At 40.9% G+C, this 14,728-nt stretch overlaps 1 protein-coding gene and 1 long non-coding RNA gene across 4 annotated transcripts in view; one reads left to right on the top strand and one right to left on the bottom strand.

Annotated features, from left to right (window-relative positions):
* Window positions 1-11,693, bottom strand: part of LOC148900820 (uncharacterized) — a 55,528-nt gene extending 43,835 nt beyond the window's left edge. Inside the window, exons 1-2 of the long non-coding RNA XR_016114507.1 lie at window positions 11,554-11,693; window positions 5,868-6,019 (exon numbers count right to left, since the gene is read on the bottom strand). This is a non-coding gene — a long non-coding RNA (uncharacterized LOC148900820). The remainder of the gene's footprint in view (window positions 1-5,867; window positions 6,020-11,553) is intronic.
* Window positions 1-14,728, top strand: part of kif26ba (kinesin family member 26Ba) — a 77,770-nt gene that overhangs the window by 43,838 nt on the left and 19,204 nt on the right. For all 3 annotated transcript variants that reach the window (XM_088992801.1, XM_088992804.1, XM_088992802.1), the window contains exons 5-8: window positions 1,304-1,514; window positions 11,584-11,799; window positions 12,110-12,203; window positions 14,365-14,510. In XM_088992801.1, coding sequence (XP_088848927.1) covers window positions 1,304-1,514; window positions 11,584-11,799; window positions 12,110-12,203; window positions 14,365-14,510 — 667 coding nt within the window. The remainder of the gene's footprint in view (window positions 1-1,303; window positions 1,515-11,583; window positions 11,800-12,109; window positions 12,204-14,364; window positions 14,511-14,728) is intronic.

Consider the following 14,728-nt stretch of genomic DNA (forward strand, 5'->3'; position numbering starts at 1 on the left):
CCTCCGTTTCCACAGGCTGATAAATTCCTTCTATGGAGCTTGGACGCCCTCTTCTGGCCTCCTGGCGGCTTTTGGGTGCAACACGAGGTCCCCAGACCAAGCAGGTACGGCAAAATACATTGACGTGATGGAAGGACCGCTACAATGCGTCTTTTTTACGGTAAAGGGCGGTCCTTTAGTGACGTCACGTACGGACTCGTCACCAACTCAAAAACAAGACTTCCTGAATATTCAGCGCGAGTCTTAAAACGTAAAATATAGCAATATGCGGTGGAATCTTTGTAAAATACGCTCAGTAGCAGTCATTTGAAGCCATTTTACAAATTATGGACACAACTTGTCCGGAGATGTCGGTTGTCCTTTAAACATACTTATATTAGCCTTAAACATACATTCCATAAAAAATATAGCACTGAATCAACTTTCGAACAAATTCCCCAGACGAACGACCGTTTGGAACGTATCTTGTTTGTAAGTTGGGGAGTGTCTGTATTCAATATTCAAAACTCACATCGCATCTTGTTTTTTTTTTTACATTCTGCGAACCTAATGTAAATATTTTAGGCAGTCATCTATGAAGCTGTACAAGAAAAAAAAAATCCATGATATTACATGAAAAGTAAAGCCATGACAATTCTCAGCGCTGCAGTTGAGCTGCTATTATTCTCTTCTAATCAGGCTGACTTTTGGCACGAGGCGGGGTACACGCCGGACAATTTGCCAGCCAATTGCAGGCCACAAAAAACAGCCAAGCAACAATGCACAATCACATTTTCAAGCTGAGAATCCAACCCTGAAACCTCGTATTGTGTTGCCAATATGCGAACCACTGTTTCACTGTGCTGCCTTTTTCATAAAACTACTTTTTTATGATCATTGGTGATTGTGCTCAGTAAGGGAGGAATAGTCTCCAAGCTAAAAACAAGCCAAGGGAAGAAGGAGGGAATGAGAAGTGGAAGTTAAAAAGAGAGAACAAAGGAGAACGCCTTGATTCGGGCATAGATGCAATAGAAATATAAACATCAATTCTAGTGGCTCCCTTTGAGCAGAACGCCACAGGGAATCGAGCAACAAGAAAGCAAATGAGCCACTCCCTATCCAGATGTGACTACTTATGTCAACAACGGCGCGCGTGTGTGTGCATGTGCAACTGCAGTCTGCAATTATCATTTCTGTCCAACTTTAAGGATAAAATTGTGGATGGAACCCTGATCGCAAGCAGGTCTTCATGCATAGAAAACATCAATTATGGTTTGAACGACTGGATATCAATCATGCCTTTCGTCTGTTGTTTCCTTGTCAGAGCTGCACAAAAACTGAATCTGACATCCAAGAAGCGGAAGTTGAAGGCTGCCGCGACAGCGCCGCTGCCCGTGACAACATCCCCAGCAACATGCGACGGTCAATTGTTCCCCACCAATTTCAGCTCCGCCCTTCTGTCAGCTCCGCCCCCGGCTCCGCCTTGCCTTCTCCGTGCAGCCAATAAGATTAAAGACACACCTGGTCTAGGAAAGGTAAGTTATTTTGCGGTTGTTTTCATTCACTAAAAATAATCATATATCCTATTTGTTGTTAGATTGGAAGAATTACTTGAACATTTTAGTTTTTTTATACTTTTTTAATGTCAAAAGTTTCTTCTGTATTACCTCGGCAGTATTTTACACCAAATATGCCGAATGGTTACCATGGTAACACATCTCAAGCTAACAAAAGTCATCTGTCACGCTAGCCGTCACTGAAGTGTGTGTGTGTGTGTGTGTGTGTGTGTGTGTGTGTGTGTGTGTGTGTGTGTGTGTGTGTGTGTGTGTGTGTGTGTGTGTGTGTGTGTGTGTGTGTGTGTAAATGCTGTGGCTGTGGTTGGGGGCGTTCATGCTACCGAAGTGTGTGCAATATCGATTGTCGATGTAATGAGATTTTAGTGGTCCTCCACCCCCTTCCACCGTTTTGGGCTCATTGATGAGTCGTCCATGTGTGTGTGCTGGATTGACAAAATAAATGTGTTTGATCAAACCAAACAGAAGTGAGACGGACACCAACTGTTGTGACAAAGGCATAGAGAAGGATGAAAAAAAGAACATTTACAAATCATCCACTTGTACAAAAAAGGAGAGTGGAGAAATGGCAATAAAACAGGCCAAAATCCAACTGTCGTGTGATACACAAGAAAGAGACTAGTCGCAGTGTGTACTGTGTCTTTGTGTTAAGCCACAGGTGTCAAAGTCAAGGCCCGCGGGCCAAATCCGGCCCGCCACATCATTTTCTTCGGCCCGCGAAAGCAAATTAAACTTGTTAAATTCCATGATGATTGCTAAAATCTGAGCCAAAATGTCATATTTTTGGATGTCAACCACAATAAAAGTCATTATTCTTGACTTCAGATTTGAAAACGAGTTATTCATTAATTTGCTGTGTGCTCTATATGTAATATTTGAAGGGATTTAAACATTCTAATGGGTTCCCCAAATTCATAACGGCCCTAGAGAGGAAACCATAACTACAATGTGGCCCGCGGCAAAAAGACTTTGACACCCCTGTGTTAAGCAAAAAGTCATCATTAACTCCTCCAGTGCTATTCACGAATTTATTTGGGAATTGAAAATATGGCGGAGAGCGCCATTTCTGGATTTGTTCGTGTTTTATTTTTTCTTGTTTGGGTGCCGATAAAGCGCTGGCCATGGCCTCTGGCAATGTTTTTCTTCATTCCACAAGTGGGCAGCTTTTCCATTTTTTCCACGGAAGCACTTTGTTCCATGTTCAGATCTTGTTAAAGCGCTCTACATGTATTGCATTGTATTTTGGACAGCCGCCCTCATTTCAAGCTCATATAACTCCAAACATATATAATAGGGAATTAACTCTTTTTTTCTGATGAAAGAAAAGAGTCTAAGGTTTCTAACGCTGTATAGAATGTTCATGTAGTCCTAAAACTCAATATTCTTTGGGTCCTGGAATTCGAGTGACAATGACAAAAACCCTGGCACTGCAGTGGCCACATTTTTGCATGTCTGGCAGTGAATGAGTTAACCAAAGAAAACCCTGCAGATCAAAGCACCAGCGCTTGTTTCAGTTCGGTCACCCTGATGCCTGAAAGAAAAAATAGGCTTTAAAATGACATTTTCAAAGTCACACGAAGCAATCCATTTTTAAAAAAAATCAATTAAGGTTTGCCTGTGAGTTTCCATCAGATTTTATCACCATATGGAAGTGACAGATGTCTCCTCAGTTATCAGGATGACACACACACACACACACACACACACACACACACACACACACACACACACACACACACACACACACACACACACACACACACACACACACACACACACACACAGTCTCATACCCTCTTAATTGATCCAAAACTGGCTTCTTTCTAGCCTCCACAATAGTCCGTCCATGCATCCATCTATTTTCTATGTAACCTTTCCAATCCTAACCCTGCTATAACTTCATTCGAAAACTAGTTGCAAATGGCCAACAACTCATGAAAATTGATACAACCGCATACACAGCATGATTGTTCAGTTGCATCTCAATTTGGCTGTGCCACATTTGTTTTCAAGCCTGTTATGCTCACTCTACCTGGTCTTAGATCAAAACATGCACTAATTCACACCCTTATTTCAATACATTTTCTGCTCGCTTATGGTTATTGTCCAATTTCCTTTAAAAGCAGACCTGACTGCCATGATGGCGGATTGGAAATTGTGAAGTGCACCCAGCCCCCATATCCTGCTATTTCCCAACATAACAAGCTCAGGTTATACAAAAACAATCAGATCTTGCAGGGAGCTAATCAAATACACACATGTTGGCACAAACGCGGGGACGAAAATGACCGGGGTGACATTTTTCTCGCAAAAATGTCATGAGCAGTGGGGGGGTCGGCTTCTCTTGCTGCAATGACATTTGCGCACATGCAACCTTGCACCTTGCAGCGCCACATTTCAAAGGATTACATTGTGCAATGAAAGATATCCAATGAGCAGCAAATATCCCAGTGGAAGGCCACAAAATACATTCTGCACTACACGCTTCGTTTGCACGCCCGGTGTTAATATGGCAGAAAACAGATTGAGACGTCACCTTTAAAGCCGGGGGAAATCAGCCTGTGTTGGTCATGTGTATGAGTGTGTTCCAAGGCGCTGATGCCTGCTTCCGTCCAAAGATGTCAAATTAATCCAAATCCCTCTGGAGGATGTTTCCCAAGTGGCACCGTGTATCTCACTTTCCCTTGTGTTATTGTTACGCTCAGTGTTGTCCTATCAGGCGTTGGTGCCCTCTCATTTCACCGTAATTAAATAGAACAGCTGGGAGCCTCTCGTTAAGGGCGACCGGCTATCAGGTGAGGAAATTAAATTTTACAAAAGGAACTCTTAGCAGAGGCTGTCACGTCATGCGAAAATACGACGATGGTCACAAATTTTGGGGAGAAAATAGATCAATTCTGCTCTTGTTTCTTTTTTGATAGATCAATGATTAGATATGGGATAAAATATCTTAACTCATTCACTGCCATTCCCGAATTTATTCAGGAATTGAAAAGCATGATGTGGAGCGCAAGTTCCTGAATCCTGAGTTGTTTTTTTTTCATGCGAGTGGGTGCCGATAAAGCGCTTGTCAGACCTCTGGCAATGTTATTCCCTCCGTCGAGGGGGCTGCATTTGCCTTTTGTACGGCCACCCCCATTTCAAGCTCATATAACTGCAGACCCATATAATTTAGGAATTAACTCTTTTTTTCTGACGAAAGAAGAACCTGAATTGGTTCGGGTTTTTGTTTTTCTTTCTTGGGTGGCCGATAAAGCGCTGGCCAGACTTCTTCCAATGTTTTTCTCTTCCACAAGGGGGCAGAGTTTCCCTTTTTTCCATGTTAGTGCTCTGCTCCAGCTTCTGCTGTAATAAAGGCATATCCAATCCAATCCAATCCAATCCAATTTTGGACAGCCGCCCTCATTTCAAGCTCATCTAACTCCAGAACTATATAATTTAGGAATTAACTGTTCTCTAGCTTTCTAATGTTTCTTAAGCTGCATTGAATGTTTATATAGTCCTAAAACTCCTGAAATTCAAGTCACAATGACAAAAGCCCTAGCACCGGAGAGGACACATTTTTGCACATGTCTGGCAGTGAATGAGTTAATCAGCAACACTGGCGGACATTTTACAAACAGCAAATAAATTAAAACACAAACATAAATACCTTCAAATAATTGTTCATCAATAGAGACAAAAAAATAATTGTGTATAACATGTCCAAAAGACTGTTACTATTTATGTTTGTTATTGTGGTTTTGGTTTGCGGTGGCAAACCTCAAAGTTGTCACGGTTCAAATATCAGCTCAGCCTCCACCACTTTTGCGGATTTCACATGTTCTCTGAATACTCAGGCTTCCCCCTCATTGCAAGGATATCTCGCTTAGATTTATTTCTATCCATCCAGGCCTCCATCCTGCTATTCATAAGCCATATAGAAAACATATGGGCTGGTGGTATGCGGCATCATATCAGCTTTTTCTATTATTTTATCGTTAGCGATACGAGTGGGTCAACATGAGAGCACAAGCTGATTAGTATTGTCTTTGTGAACGCTTTTTTGGTCCTAATGTCCAGTGCCAGTGAATGTTCATTGGCCTATATTGAGAGCAAACAAAAACAGAAAATTGTTAAATACTGACATATTCTTGATTTTTTAATACCAATTACATTCCCTGGACAGAATGTTACACCAGTCTAATGAATGAAAATACGCATATCATTTTTGTTACTCATAAAGTACAAGAACAAGCAGGTGTAATGCAATACAAATGAAAAAGCCAACGCCGGGGAATTAAAACTGGAGAGAACAAAAAGTGAAAGCGTTACCTTTCCTTATCCTGAAGCTCTCTCCTGGTCATCATTTCATCCATGCTCATCTCAATTTCTCAGTGACTCGAAGACAGAATAAGTGCATTTTTTTAATCTCATCTCTTCAGTGCACGCCACATTTTGCATGCACATGCATCTTGAGATTTGACCTTGGGGGGGGAAAATGATACAATGACAGCTAATCAATTTTTAATAGCAGTGGTGATCCCTCTCAGGCAACCAATTTTGCACGTTCGTGTGCATGTGTGAGCGAGTGTGTTTTCAATGTATGTGCGTGTCTGTGTGTGTTCTCATGCCTTTATCGGAATGAATGAGTCTTATGATAGTGCTGTATTCCAGCTTGTAGATGAAATATTCATGTACGTAGCACTGACAGAGGTGCAGCATCTTATTGATACACACGCAATGTTGCACACATAAAGTATGTACATATGCAGAGACATCCTGACACTTGTGGGTTTTTTTTTCTCATAAAAAAAACACATCCAGGTATGCTTTGATCATCATTTTTCCTGTGTTGTTCCGACACGTAAAACCATAATGAATGAAAGCCAACGATCTGACAGATAACTTGTAATATGAGTTTGGCACAGAAATTCTTACGTCGTGGGGACTCATGCCAAATACAGTAAAGTCTCGTTATATCGATATTCAAGGGAGTCCGAAAAAATATCGATATAACAGGGACTATCGATATATCCGATATCGATATAACGAGACTTTACTGTACTGTGTGTAACATGGTGCTGCTTTAGCCACACTCACAAAAAAACACACTGAAAAACACTTTAATACTATATCTCAACTGTTAGGACCACATAACTGTCAGTCATATGCAGATTTTTTTTTAATCAAGTATACATTGTATCAAAAGTCAAAGTCAGCTTTATTGTCAAATATGCTAATACAGCACAGATGAAAATTACTGTCCTCTCGGACCCAGCGTGCAAGGCACTTATAATGACTTTAAACAAACATAATAAACACGAAAACGGCAATTTGTGTGTGTATATATATATATATATATATGACAGAAAAGTTAGTTCATTCAAGATACAGTAAAGTTTCGTTATATCGATATCGGTTATATCGATAGTACTGCTTATTACGATACTATTTCTATGAACGCAAGGAGAAAATTACATGCGCGAAGGGTCGGATATATCGATAGTCCCGGTTATATCGACATTTTTTCGGACTCCCGAGAATATCGATATAACGAGACTTTACTGTATATTGCAAATCCAAATGACAAAATCAGAGGTTGCCCCTTAAAGGACAACCGACATCTCCGGACAAGTTGTGTCCATAATTTGTAAAATGGCTTCAAATGACTTCTATGGGGCGTATTTTAATAAGATTCCATGCATATAGCCATATTTTATGCTTTAAGACTCGTGCTGAACATTCAGGAAGTCTTGTTTTTGAGTTGGTGACGAGGCCTCACGTGACGTCAGAAAAGGACCGCCTCCTGATGTAAAAAAGACGCATTGTAGCGTCTTTCGATCACGTCAATGTATTTTGCTGTACTGGTTTTTTTGAAAACCGTGTGTTACATCCAAAAGCCGCCAGCAGAGGGAGTCCAAGCTCCATGGAATGAATTTATCAGCCTGTGGAAACGGGCTGATTCATTCCTCACAGCTCGGTGGCCATTTTCTTGCCTCTTTTTGGGTGAGACGTCCCCCCCCCTGCCTAAAAATGACACGGAATAAATTATTTAATCGACTGCAAACATGTATGCTTTCCTCTTCAGAACTATTTGAATCATATTCATAACTGGATGTGTAACAAGAAAGCATATTATCCGAATCTGAAGCCATTGTTTTTATTCTCCAGCAATGCAAGACGTCTTGGTGTGACATTACGAACTGGGGCCGGGACTTTCTGAAAATGACCAATTCGCAGCTCAATTTTTGGCAGATTTTGGACACTTTAAGTCATTTTTATTGGTGTTTTGCATTTGAATAAAAATATCATACTGCGTGTTTTGGGTATTTTAGATGCTATAAAATGTTTTTCTGATGTCAGTTAAAAAACAAAAAAGTGACATCGGTTGCCCTTTAAATTTGGGCCAGGCATCTTCAGACAGGATTGACAAGTTCCATAAAGCATGTCTTTCAAATGTCCTTCAAAGTAAAGTCAATTTGTATCATGCCCTTAACAGCATGTGCAACAAGAGATGATAGGTAAAACTATCAAACAGATAACTGGAAACGCCATTAGTTCAGAGTGCTGTGAAAGAGCGATGACAAGTGAGGAGGTCGGAGGGGATGTCCATTTTGAACAAGGGATGAAGGGATGTGTGAGAAGATTTTAGTGTTGTCTCTCAAGCTCTTTCTTTTTTCACTAACCACAACAAAGAGTCCATTATCTTGATGCTCTCTCATCAACAAAGCGTGTCTGCATGAAATTGGCTGCAGCACATGGACATGCCATATTGATCCATACCGCGAAGGAAGTAGGCCAAGGATCCTCTGAGGATACTGTATGTAGGCTTGTAAGCACAACTTTTCCTCACTTTGGTTTCAACATGGTAAAACTCTCAGGACCATTTAGTTCTTTCGTCACCACTTGGTACCGATGCCAAAGGGAATCCTATGGATCCGTAATGGTGTGCGAGCACTTGATTTGATTTAGGTGAAAATACTTCCAAGAAGACACACACACTGCTGGTTTACATACGCAGGACGGATTTGTGTTTCTACGACCAATCACGGCTCACCGCTTTTCCAAAGCCAAGCCATGATTAGTTACTATCTGAGTCATGAGGATTTGTGATTTTCATTTGACAGTGACAAACAAAATGGCTGCTCACTGAGATGTACGAAAACAGGGTTTGCTGTGACACTCATTTTCCACATGTGGAACATTAATTAATCAGAATGCAAAGAATATATTATGTTCAAGAAAGTTAGGGATTGACTTCCCTTTGACAAAAGTGATTAAAAATTTGTGTGGAAAAGTGCACAATTTTAATCTCCCTTCATGAAATGAAAATGTCTGATGGGATACACTGCTATTACTCTGCATGCATTTCTCATGACCTGCCGAAAGTCATTGTATTTTATTTGATTATGCAGGTGACCTGAATTTTGTGACCGGTGAGCGGAGCTTTATAATCTGCATCCATGTTTCCCCCTTCCATTTTGATTATTTTCAACAGGAACGTAAAGAACGATTTATCCTACTATGTGAAGGAACTGACACTTTGTGGCCTTGCGGACTGCGGACACCGCTTATTTACTCACTCGCTTTCAAACAAGGGAAGGAAAAAGGCTCTCAAGAGGAGGGAAGATTTTATGAGTTACGCCTTGTAAAGCGTGCAACAGTAAAATCCTTCCCCCAGGCTCTCACTGATGTGATGGTCTCTTTTATTGGGGTCATGAGAGGCCATGTGGAATTCAAGTGTGTGGTGGAGTGTGTCATCATGTGCATATGTGTGTGTGTGTGTGTGAGAGAGAAAGAGAGAGCGAGAGAGAGGCAAAGAGAGAGAGAGAGAGGCAAAGAGAGAGAGCAAAGCATTCAAAGTGTTGACTTGGTGCTGCATCTGCTCAGTTCACCTGAGTCACTAAAGTTGCATATTTACTGTTTCACACGTGAATGTGAGGAATTGTATTTAAATTGATAATTATTTTCATGTAAGCAAGACCCAAACACACGCACACACGCGCACACACACACACACACACACACACACACACACACACACACACACACACACACACACACACACACACACACACACACACGCGCGCACACACGCACACACACACACACACACACACACACACACACACACACACACACACACACACACACACACACACACACACACACACACACACACACAGTTTATTGGACTAGCTCTCTTAATTGGCCCGTGGTCATTTAATGATGCAACCAAAGGAAAGCCTGTTAATGTGTTATTAGATGTGAGTGAGACAGCGAGAGATGAATGCACACATAAACAGCAACGCACTGTGTGCTAGGACCTCTTTGGATTTTTATATCACCCTTTCAACAATATGGGATGCATAATATATTTTTATATTAGATAGCAGGCACCAGAGAAGCTTTTATGCTTTTACACTTCATAACCAGGTTGTCAGTTAAGATGGGGTTGCTCAGTGAAGCTTGACCTTGTTCAGTTCCCTGATTGTTTTTGTCTCTCGTTTGTGAAATTGTGCGTCCTAAACGAATATTTTGTATTCATAGAAGGTAGCCATGAGCATAATGGTTGATTAATTGATCATTAGCCATTTGGTGTGGCAATGATTGTTGATTCATCGTGTCATGAAGTAACATGGAATGCACTACTTGACTGTTGATTCCATCCCATATTGTATTCAAAATTTGCTATTATTTTATTCCACTTAAAATGAATGAGCCTACTTTTTCAAAATGATAGATAGAACTGGTCAACAATATTAAGCACCTTTTTTTTCTCAGTGATGTAAGTAAACTGCTTTTTTTAACATGGATTCTGAATCTGCCCTCGCATTGCAATTTATATATATATATATTAAGTGTTAAGTCTGCTGGACGTGAAACAAAATTGAAAATATCTTTCAAACCCTTTTGTCGATCTTTATCTTTTTAAATCAGCATCAAATATACATTGAGGAACACAAAAAGCTTTCCAGACGAGTGTTGTTCGTATTTGGTATGTTTGCAGGTGAGTTCAAAGAGTTCAAATCGGCGCTCTGTCCATCAATAATCTATAATCTTAAATACCACATAAAGTCATCTCACCGATGTGTTTGTACATGTTTAAATATACTTGATGTAAATATGCAATGACTGACAGCTAGGTAGTCCCTAACAGTTGAGATGTTGTATTAAACTTCTTTTTAGTTGAGTTTTTTGTGACATCGTCATATATCGTGAGTTAAAAATAAAACTCGGCAGGTTTTGTTTCAAAGAAGCACTGCATGTTCTGCCTTCTTAAATTTGGTTTGTTCATGTCACTCTATAAGCAAAAGAAAACATTGATGTTCTTGTTTCATTGGACAAATAGTCATGAAAATTAAAAACTTACAATAAATCATAGGCAGAATAATCACACCGGCCCACTTGTCAAGATGCTTATAAATAATGAATATTTCCAATAAAACCAAAGGAGGGTGGCAATGCGTCAATATTACAGCCACCATATTAACTATATATTTTCTTTTTTGGGGGGCATCTTCGAGAATATTTTGAGATGAAACAAATGAGTTCCCACATGAAAAAAAGTGCATTGCATTAGTGGAATATTGCGAGTGAGCTGAAGTGATGATGTAGCATGTTTCACATTCGGCTGTCAAAGTAAACAATGGCCACTGTCAACCGCTTAAATTGAAGCTGCGGATGTTCTGATGGAAGTGGGAGTAATGGAAAAAATGCTAAAAAACAATTTTGACAGATCGAACAAGTCGGGAAGGGGGGGAAGTAGTGTGATGAAAAAAAATGTATGTTGGATTTGTAGTTGTTCATGACTGCCGATTGTTTGCATGCAGCTTCAGATTCACCTTAGTTAATAATTCATTTAAATGGAACTCTATAATTTCATACTGATTTCTTTTGTATACATGAGAATGTCCAAGAGATGCCCATACAGTATGGCTGCTTGGTAAAGATCACAGTGCGTCATGTCCTAATCAGTGAATGCAGCAAAGACACACAGTAAATATAAGATTAATACCTGGTGATATTTCTTCTTGGTGGCCCTCAGGTGAAAGTGATGGTGCGTGTATGTCCGGCGTCTCAGTCCAACATGGCGGAGTCCAGTTCTTTCCTCAAAGTGGACCCAAGGAAGAAACAGATCACCATCATGGACCCTTCGGCCAATCAGACACCAAACACTACCTCTCTGAAGAGAGTGGGGTCAAGCCAGGTCCCTCCCAAGATGTTTACCTTTGACGCCGCCTTCCCTTCTGATGCGTCACAGGTCAGTGGGTGGCCTGACTTATCAGTACCTCAACCTGCCACACAGCTTACTCTTGCATCCACACTCATCTATATAAACATCTATCATCTGTTCTTGTCTGTGCATCTACATGCATTTATATATTAACCATTCATGAGCCATATCTCTTTATCCATCCATTCATTCATCCATCCATCCATCCACCCATCCATCTCTTGTGTCCATAACAACATGAGTGTTGAATGCTAACCTTAAAAAATGTTTTTTTTTCAGTCTGTTGACGTCAGATCTAATTGGTTCTTCTTGACTGTCCTGCCTTAATTGTTGCTAGGCGGAAGTGTGCGCAGGAACGGTTGCCGAGGTGATTCAGTCGGTAGTGAATGGAGCGGACGGATGTGTCTTCTGCTTTGGACACTCCAAGCTGGGTAAGACACATAAATGCGAAAGAGGAAATACAGTGCGCCTTGACTGGCCCTCTTCAATCAGTGCAAGAAAGCAGAGGATTAGTTTGTCTTTTTGGCCCAAGTCTATCTCAGTCTTCCTAATCCTCCTGAACGCAATCTTAAAAAGGTCAGGACCTCTCACTACAGAGTACATGTCGTAACTCACATGCACATTCACAATCAAACCCATTACTTCTTAGGGTAGTGCTTATACTGTAAACATTGACACCAAGTCCCACCTAAAAAAATCCTAATTAAATCACCCCTCACCAGCTATAATCATCATGTCCAATATTAGAACACATCATCATAGGGGACCTCGACGGTTATACCATGCAAATGTATTGCCCTTAAAGGACAACCGACACCATTTTTTTTTGTTTCCTAACTGACATCAGAAAAACGTTTTATAGCATTTAAAATACCCAAAACACGCAGGCTGATATTTTTAGTCAAATGCAAAACACCAATAAAAATGAGTTAAAGTGTCCCAAAACTACTTCAAAATAACCTCACACCAGGAGGTCTTGCCTTGCTCGAGAATCAAAACAATGCCTTCAGATTCGGAGAAGATGCTTTCTTGTTACTCATCCAGTTATGAATATGATTCAAATAGTTCTGAAGAGGAAAGCATAAATGTTTACAATCGATTAAAGAAGTCCTTCCGTTTCATTTTGAGGCGTCTGGACTCCAATGTAGCGCCCAGAAAATGCACAAAATGGCGCCCAAACTCCGATGGAAATGGGCTGATTCATCTTCTGGGAATTTGTGTCAACTTCTATCAAATAGTAGTCTTGGTGCAACACACAACGATTCACTATTGCGGTATTTATGTTTTTTTCTTCTAATTTCGCCATCAACACAGATCAACATGAAGTTTTCAGACCAAACAAAGACCCAAAATGCATTGTGTGTCACTGTCTTGGTCAGGGGCATTCCAGACGTGACGTCACGTCAGGCATCGTCATCAACTCGAAAACAAGACTTCCTGAATATTCAACGAGAGTCTTAAAATATAGCTATATGCCGTGGAATCTTTGTAAAATACGCTCAGTAGAAGTCATTTGAAGTGATTTTACAAATTATGGACACAACTTGTTGTCCAGAGGCGTCGGTTGTCCTTTAAAAGTTAATTATACTGTATTTGAATTGTACCGTGGCTGTGATTCTTTCATGTCCAGCGACAGAGACAACTACAAGTACACAGTACAAGAATATAAATATGGACGATGGACAACCTTCGGTCAACCCCTGCCTGGTTAAGACATTATGTGCAAGGGACCTAGACACAGTCTTATGGTTGTCATTGTTCAATTGTTACTTGATAAATGGCGAGAGAGTCGTTTTATTTTGTGGGCGAATCCATCAAACAGCAGTAGGCTTTGCTCTTTCAATCAATATTACTACAAGGTGAATTCACGCCGTCCCGACCTCCCTAGTTGGAATGGCTGTAACAACAGATGTGTGCTGATGTAGTCCCCCTACGGCCATCCATAGTAATGAGGCTGTATTACAAAGGCATTAACTTTTTCACTAATTAAAATAGGGAAAGTAAGACACTGAGCATTTACAATAGGCTCTGTGGCTCTTGGCTGTGGACACACGCTTGCTCTCACAGCCTGCTTTGATAAAGTAAAGTTTTCGACGAACATAGAGAGATGAAGTCCAAATGTGACGGAATTCATTGGAAGACCTTCAGGAATGCAACCGAGTCCTTCTTGTAGTAATGATACCAACGCCTGTAGTGGACAAATTGAAGGAAACCCACATTGGCATGGGGAGAACAGGCAAAAATTCCACTTGGGGCAGAAGCTGCCCCGATTTGCCTGTTTATATTCTTCATGAAACTTGCGCCTCCTCACACCAAATCATTGCCGTCACACGAATCTCCACATAACACATAAAATGCTGCTTTGACAGTGAGTCTCAATAGTGGAAGAGGAAAGAGAGAATATTGTAAATTCAGAGTGTTGCTGACAAGCACATGATCCTCCATCAGGCCGCAGAACAAATTGCACACACGACGGCCTGTTCACGTCCTTATAAGTCTTCATTAGGGTGTCATATATTTTTTTGTGTACTTCAGAGGAAGACACACACTTCATACACATTCACACAGTGTCTGCCTGTCTCTGTGATCCAGGCAAATCTTACACCATGATTGGCCGCCACGACTCCCTGCAGACGTTAGGTATCATCCCCTGTGCCATTTCCTGGCTTTTTAAGCTCATCAATGAGAGGAGGGAGAAAACAGGGGCGCGCTTCTCTGTCCGTGTGTCCGCAGTTGAGGTAAGTGCTGGTCCGGTTTCACGTCATCATGTTTGGGCTCCATTCCACTGGGGTACCAGTTGTGGGGGAACAGAACCAAAATGGTGGCGCTAGACACACTGCTGGGTGTTAACTTGGAAGGAAAGGCAAAGTGTGTCATTTGCCAAAGAAAGCTTGACTCCTTCTTGTCAGAAAGTGACAAGTTGTACCTTTGGGTTTCGCTAGATGATATGAAGAAC

Source organism: Hippocampus bargibanti, linkage group LG03 (assembly GCF_051943395.1).
Source record: "Hippocampus bargibanti isolate YZ-2025 linkage group LG03, ASM5194339v1, whole genome shotgun sequence".
Classification (NCBI taxonomy): domain Eukaryota; kingdom Metazoa; phylum Chordata; class Actinopteri; order Syngnathiformes; family Syngnathidae; genus Hippocampus; species Hippocampus bargibanti.